The 7,774-nt window shown below is 40.5% G+C and overlaps 1 protein-coding gene across 1 annotated transcript; it reads right to left on the minus strand.

Annotated features, from left to right (window-relative positions):
• Window positions 1–314: 314 nt before the first annotated feature.
• Window positions 315–5,824, minus strand: LOC146710814 (uncharacterized). Its single transcript, XM_085453445.1, has 6 exons — window positions 4,934–5,824; window positions 3,855–4,131; window positions 3,439–3,608; window positions 1,922–2,065; window positions 1,659–1,824; window positions 315–1,553 (listed from the first exon to the last, which is right to left on the minus strand). Exons 2-6 carry the CDS (start codon window positions 4,111–4,113, stop codon window positions 1,357–1,359), a joined length of 936 nt encoding a protein of 311 aa, XP_085309571.1. The 5' UTR covers window positions 4,114–4,131; window positions 4,934–5,824; the 3' UTR covers window positions 315–1,356.
• Between the last annotated feature and the right edge of the window lie 1,950 nt (window positions 5,825–7,774).

Below are 7,774 nucleotides of genomic sequence, written 5' to 3' on the forward strand. Positions count from 1 at the left end.
AAATATTGCTTATTTTTCCCAAAATTACCATGAAATTGCTCGCTATCCAGAATTCATTCACAATATTTACATCTGCTTAAACTTACTTAAATTTACTTACAGTATAATAAACTTTTTACCGCCTTATACCAGTGTCACTGCCTTTAAGCTTTTGTAGCTAAATATAATTAGATTGTAGTTTTAAATAAAATACACTGAAATTACATTTAATTACAGGGGACTTGAGCTCTCAGTCTACTTTGATATTTATTATTGTCCGATTTGATACATTTAAAAAAATAATACGTGATTAACGGAAGACTGACATGGACAGGAGCTGTGTAGGGACAGACTCCGAGCTTAAAGACTCAGCAGCTCTCGTTTCATGTGATAAAGAAAATGGTTTTAATGATGGAAGCCTCCTTTCATGTCTTATGGTCATAGTTTAAAGCACGACATCACAGGAAAGCAGCTGCATAGAAACATTGACATTTTGATATGAAAACGCACATTTGCAATTCAGCCCAGCAGCCTGTGTTACAAATATGTGTCTCATATTTGTAACTAAACTGCTGAACCTGCTGACATTTGGGTGGGATGTGATCATTCTTAAACTTGAACTCTGGGTAGATCTTCAGTACACATGTGCTCACATAAGCACGGCCTGTCTTGGAGCTACCTGCTAAGATAGATGGCTGGTTGGTGTAGAAAGAAAACAGTTCCTGTGTGATTTTTGTTGGTTTTTCTTCTCAATTAGCCATTGCTGCTGCTTTAAACTGCAAGACACCAATTACTTCAATTAGCTTAAAGATAAGGCACACAACTCTGCGGCTGATATACCAAAACAGGAAGGATGTCTTTTGTTCTTTTTTAAGCGACTGACCACTTTAATGTAACAATATTGCAACTTTAAACACTTTTACCAAATGTGCTGTTGAAATGGTAACAAAGTGTTTTTATTTTATTTTTATAAAGCAAATTCAAACTAGACTTCATGTGCATGCAGTAGTCAAGGGGAATCCTGTGAGTGATCACTGTGAGTCATCTGTGTCATGACCCAGCAGCAGGACATTAAGCATGCTCTTCAGTCAGTAATGGGACAATCACGCACAGGCGCACGTATATTGCAATGGAAATAACATCTCATTACCTTCGGAACACGTTTGCTTTGCAAAAAATCTTTAGAAAATAACCTTATCATCATTTGTGAATGACTTTTGGGAGTTTTAATCAAAGATGTCCCTGTAGAGTTCTTCAAGCTAACCAGTCTGCCTTTATTCCCTTCTAAGCATGTTATTACCAAAAGCATATTTTTCAGACTTTTACATTTACAACAGATGTCACCCTGCCCACTTTTACTTTCTTTGCTTCATGGGCTCAGGTTTGAGTGTACATGTCCCCGTAACCACACTGCGTCTCTTGGTGGCGCTGTAGATCAACCCTGCGCTGGAAGCTGAGCTGACAACGGGGGCAGCTGAACGGCCGATAGCTGCTGTGCTTTCGGCTGTGGGTGATGAGGTTGGAGCTTTGGCTGAATCCTTTACCGCACACCTTACACACATGCGGTTTCTCACCTGAGCAGATGAGGGAAAAAAAGGGGGCAGGAGAACTTTTTTTTTTTTTTTCAGAGCTGGAGCATTTAAGAGCAAGGTTTAAATCAAACTGTTGCGTTCACCCACCTGTGTGTATGAAGGTGTGTTTCTTCATGTCTGACTTCTGGTGGAACCTTTTGCCACAGTACTGGCAGGGGTAGGGTCGAGTGTCTGAGTGGATGAGGAGGTGGGTTGACAAGGTGGACGAACGCTTGAACACCTTTCCGCACACCTTGCAGCCAAAACTACGCTCCTGCACATTTATACACACAAACACACAGCTATTAAGAACCATGTTGATTAGCTTGGTTCAGCTTATTATGAGTCTGAGTATTATCAGGCTACTGTACCTTAGCTCTACCATAGCTGCTGATTGTTCTGAAGCCAAAGGGCATGTGGGAGATGTCTGTGGCCGTGGGGGATGTTGCCAGTGGAGAAGAGAAAACATTACAAACCTGTAGACCACCTCCTGGTATTAAGACTTCTGAAAGGGACTGTGGGAGGCAGACAATGAAGAAGAATACTAGTGAGAAGCTATTTAAATAAGGGGAATTTAAACAGCTCATCAGTATGGAAAATTGCTTTGTATCAAAACGCCATTGCCTTGGAAATACGATTGCAACAAGTAATCAGTGTCTAATGTTAGTGTACTGTTGCATTTCATTTGTTCGATCCATAATAAAACAACGAGAGGCACTTGTAAGCAGATTTTGGCACCGAGGGCAGAGCTGGGCTGGCTGCTTCCTTCTCGTCTCCAGTCGTTGGGTTATAACTTATCTCATCTATCTCATTTCCCAAAATGTCAAAGCTTTCACAAAACATGATGAGCTACAGCTGTGCCAATTCTCCAGTGGTGCTCAAACAGTGTGCACAATCATTTAAAAGTGCAATTGTTTTTGTGAGTAACCAAAGTAAATGGCAATATTCCTTGCAGGCTGCATCTGACTGGCGCATGTAGGTTGATGCAATATTGCATGAACTGTTACTTTCAGCTTTCTAAGCATGCTCTGCAAACACTGCACTCACTCTTCGTTTGTTTCCAGACGGCGCCTGTTAAAGCACCTCGATTGTTTAAATTGAATTTCATCTTCAGCAAAACATTTGAATAAAGGTAATAAAAGGTCTTTTCTTAATATTTGGAGAACACGCGGCTTAGGCGTCAGCCAGCTTTGCATTAATTATCTATTATAATAAACCTTTTGTATTTGCGATGCTGCTAGAAATCACAATAAATAGTTAAAACTTGTGAACACATACCGCTGTTATAAGCAAATGTGTCATCTGTTCAATAATAAGATGTGCCAAAAATACATTTGTCATATTTAGAAATTATTATAAAGATCCTCAAATATTCCGTATCATTCTGTCCAGGAGGGCATTAGCAAATATTTCCAGCTCACACAAACAGGGTCAACAACAAAATCCTGTTTTGTTTTGTTTTTTAATCTTTTATGTCTTTTTATAGACTATTGAAATCAGTGTGAGCTCAAAAATCCAACATCAGCTCCAGTTAGGAAACAGGACAGCTGATTACAAATGATGTTCAATTTAAACAGCATAAATGTTTTTTAGACTGTCATCGATGCTGATTCAAAAAGCAGAGAGATTTTTCTGGATATGAGCTTCCAACTTAGCATACAGCTTATGATCGTATACGAACGCGTGCATTCTAAATGCAAACAAAACCTTCTTATCAATAAAGTTTTAGAGAGATCAGGACTCATTTCAAATTCCTCCTCATGAGAACGCACAGACAGATGAAGCGGTTCAGAGTATTCTCTCCACTTGTGATTTCTTTTTCTCTGTGACACTGATAAGAACATCAACAGCAAAGACTAATAATTCTCACAACCCACAGGCCTCCTACCTTCTCGCACAGCGGGCAATCACTGACGGGGGATTTGAGGTCAGTGTGCGATGTGTGGTTGACTAACATGAAGACCAGTCTCTCCAGCTCTCGCTCTCTCTCAGATGCTTGGTGTCTGTCTGCCAACCACGGCGAGACCAGCAGAGGAGCGTTTATTTTCTCCAAGGGGGCTTTTTTTTAAGAATGAGAATACAAATGTCATTAGTTCATTGATGTGTGAATCATTCTGAACCATTTTTGCATTTCTTTTTGTGGCTTTGAGTACAAGAAAAACAAAGAACTTTGGTGTAACCGGAATCCGTTTGGTATTGTTTTAAATAACAAGCCACATTGACACACATTGCGTATTTACTGTGGTAGTATTTCAAGCTCAGGTATACACAGACATACACAAACAATGCTAGAAATATTCATACCTGAAGGCCAACGGTCCTGCGTGGGGTCACTGTGAGATCGGACCGCCACCCGACTCCACGGCAAGTAGGCTTCGGCCGCAAAATCTTTGACCCCATAGATGGGGGACGAAGGCTGCGCAGCATCTTCAGGACGTCTGCTGTCCTTTCCAGCCACTGGCACCTCAGCATCTCTCTGGGATAGGCACTGCTGTCTAAAGGCATCCTTAGACGGGCTGAGGAGGTGAGTCCTTTTACTCTTGACGAGGAACGATCTTGGCATGGCAGAGTGTCGACTGAACTGATGGGAGGCAAAAAAAAATCATGTATCAGAAAGCTGCAGGAGTCTGATAAGCCAACTCTTTCATGTCACTTTTAGAGCCTCGTGCACTTAGATGTCGTGCACCTGTACGTGTTCAGTTACAATGCCAAAGCTTGAGGTTTCCTTAAGAAATACAGCCTGCCACCTGCACAAAGCCCTCAGTGAGGATAACCCTGTTGTGGTGTCATACATCTTCTAAACTGACACTTCTGCTACTTTTTATACTTTTATTTGAAGTGCAAACAATATATTTAGATGTTCTCTCTCTTTTTTTAAGAACAATAACAGCAGCGGCGCCATTAAGGATTTTGACCTCGCATGTTGACTCGCACATTTTCAAAATGAAACAAGTGCGTGCACAAAACAACTGATTCATATTGTGACCGACCTTTTTTGTTTTAGTCACCACATAAGGGGCGAATATTTGTAGCTCTGAAATTTAGCATTATAAAATTTCATTTATTTAACAAGGAAGAGAAGATCCTGAAAATGAAAACAGAAAAGACAACTAGGCGAGGCAACAGCATGGATGTAAAACTAGTTTATTTAAACTTGCTAAAAAATGTTGCCTCTAAATCTTCCGCTAGCTTTAGCCTGAGTGACAGTAGGTAACAATATTTTAACCTCGCTATGTACTGAAATAATATCCTGCACAAATGTCACAGTGCACCAGATGATTACTTTTGTCATGTTTTAGGTGCAAATAGAAATGTGGAAAAATATAGCTGAGATTAACTATGACACAGTAACAAGTGGATACCAGATAAATTGCTCTTCTTACCTCTGTATTGCGCAGCTGAAGTGTTTCTTGTGTCCTTGTAGCTGACAACGTCCTCTTTTCACTTTCTCACACCCATCGACTGATGACATGACACAAGGAGATTTGATTTGATTTTGAAAGGCTGCTGAACATTGTTTGACTGGAGGCACGAGGTGGCAAAATGCCCTGACCCGTTCGCATCTATTAGTAAAAAATGAGTTATTTTCACTGTAAGCATCTTTTTAACAGCCAGTTTTATAGGAGTTTTTTGTTTTTGTTGTGTTTTTTTTTACCCCAATAAAATACAAACCTAAACAAAAATAAATAAATAAATAAAAATGTAAAATTATAAAAGAAAGGGTTGATCAGCTGGTGTCTTGGGGCTATCAGTTAAGTTGTCATGATGCCAAAGTCACGATGAAACCTTATTTAATGTGGGAGAAATTTGCTTGTGTCACTGCTGGATTTAATGACTATATATGTGGGCGTACTTGTAAATACACCAAGCATTCTCTGGAAAGTTTGAATATCTCATTGTTCTCATGTGAACATCTGAACCTTTACTTCTGAGACACTGAGGTAGCAGTTACACAGTAGACCTACCTGTCGTGTGTATGAGCGTGTGGGAGTGTTTTATGTGGTGTCCCCCTATCCCACACAGTTTTAGTTTATATTTTTATTTTTTATTCTTCCCTAAATTATACCTGAACCCATACAGCTAACATTTTCAGCCTTAAAAAACCTTCCATTACATGGTATAATCGTACACTTTATGTGTAATCATATTTTTTTTAAGTAAGCTACACTTTGTAAATGTTTAGAAGGAATTAATCATGTAAATAATTAATAAATTATGTTGTAAATAAAATAAAGGCAAAATAGCTGAGTCACTGTGTCGCTTATTCAACTTCCTTCTTCTTCTTCCAAAGACAAGACGCACCCCCGCCCATCTATACAGTTACCAGAATTAACTAAAATAACCAAAGTAACAAGTTTGAAAAAGGTACTAGAGGCAGTTTATTTTTAAAGCATTGCAAAGGTTAGTTGAAGTACAAGTGAAAAAAGGGTTTTCACATTGTTATCATGCACCAAATCTCTATCTACAGTGGGGCAAAAAAGTATTTAGTCAGCCACCGATTGTGAAAGTTCCCCCACCTAAAATGATGACAGAGGTCAGTAATTTGCACCAGAGGTACACTTCAACTGTGAGAGACAGAATGTGAAAAAAAAAATCCATGAATCCACATGGTAGGATTTGTAAAGAATTTATTCGTAAATCAGGGTGGAAAATAAGTATTTGGTCACCTCAAACAAGGAAAATCTCTGGCTCTCACAGACCTGTAACGTCTTCTGTAAGAAGCTTTTCTGTCCCCCACTCGTTACCTGTATGAATGGCACCTGTTTGAACTCATCATCTGTATAAAAGACACCTGTCCACAGCCTCAAACAGTCAGACTCCAAACTCCGCCATGGCCAAGACCAAAGAGCTTTCGAAGGACACCAGGAAAAGTATTGTAGACCTGCACCAGACTGGGAAGAGTGAATCTACAATAGGCAAGCAGCTTGGTGTGAAAAAATCAACTGTGAGAGCAATCATCAGAAAATGGAAGACATACAAGACCACTGATAATCTCCCTCGATCTGGGGCTCCACGCAAGATCTCATCCCGTGGGGTCAAAATGATCATGAGAACGGTGAGCAAAGATCCCAGAACCACACGGGGGGACCTGGTGAATGACCTGCAGAGAGCTGGGACCAAAGTAACAAAGGTCACCATCAGTAACACTACAACGGCAGGGAATCAAATCCCGCAGTGCCAGACGTGTTCCGCTGCTGAAGCCAGTGCATGTCCAGGCCCGTCTGAAGTTTGCCAGAGAGCACATGGATGATACAGCAGAGGATTGGGAGAATGTCATGTGGTCAGATGAAACCAAAGTAGAACTTTTTGGTATAAACTCAACTCGTCGTGTTTGGAGGAAGACGAATACTGAGTTGCATCCCAAGAACACCATACCTACTGTGAAGCATGGGGGTGGAAACATCATGCTATGGGGCTGTTTTTCTGCCAAGGGGACAGGACGACTGATCCGTGTTAAGGACAGAATGAATGGGGCCATGTATCGTGAGATTTTGAGCCAAAACCTCCTTCCATCAGTGAGAACTTTGAAGATGAAACGAGGCTGGGTCTTCCAACATGACAATGATCCAAAACACACCGCCCGGGCAACAAAGGAGTGGCTCCGTAAGAAACATTTGAAAGTCCTGGAGTGGCCTGGCCAGTCTCCAGACCTCAACCCCATAGAAAATCTGTGGCGGGAGTTGAAAGTCCGTGTTGCTCGGCGACAGCCCTAAAACATCACTGCTCTGAAGAAGATCTGCATGGAGGAATGGGCCAAAATACCAGCTACTGTGTGTGCAAACCTGGTAAAGACCTATAGTAAACGTTTGACCTCTGTTATTGCCAACAAAGGTTATGTTACAAAGTATTGAGTTGTATTTTTGTTATTGACCAAATACTTATTTTCCACCCTGATTTACAAATAAATTCTTTACAAATCCTACCATGTGGATTCATGGATTTTTTTTTTCACATTCTGTCTCTCACAGTTGAAGTGTACCTCTGGTGCAAATTACTGACCTCTGTCATCATTTTAGGTGGGGGAACTTGCACAATCGGTGGCTGACTAAATACTTTTTTGCCCCACTGTATGTGTTTCGGTGCTTCATGAGACGATTCCTCCTTGTACGTCTTTAGACTCCTGAGGGTTCTCATCTACATCAGCTATGTCATCATGTTGCTTGGCAATCATCTGATCCATTTTTTTTACCATTTAGACACTCCTACTGTTTTAGTTTCATATC

The sequence above is a fragment of the Copadichromis virginalis genome, linkage group LG4, assembly GCF_057382275.1.
Source record: "Copadichromis virginalis isolate Kocher_CV1m ecotype Utaka linkage group LG4, C_Virginalis_male_GT1.1, whole genome shotgun sequence".
Classification (NCBI taxonomy): Eukaryota; Metazoa; Chordata; class Actinopteri; order Cichliformes; family Cichlidae; genus Copadichromis; species Copadichromis virginalis.

Excerpts from the sequence above, each read along its gene's own strand:
- LOC146710814 (XM_085453445.1), bottom strand. The coding sequence starts at position 4,113 with ATGCCAAGATCGTTCCTCGTCAAGAGTAAAAGGACTCACCTCCTCAGC. Across the intron at positions 2,066-3,438 it reads ATTGCCCGCTGTGCGAGAAG|TCCCTTTCAGAAGTCTTAAT; the intron begins GTAGGAGGCCTG and ends TGCCTCCCACAG. Across the intron at positions 1,825-1,921 it reads GCAGCTATGGTAGAGCTAAG|GAGCGTAGTTTTGGCTGCAA; the intron begins GTACAGTAGCCT and ends ATAAATGTGCAG.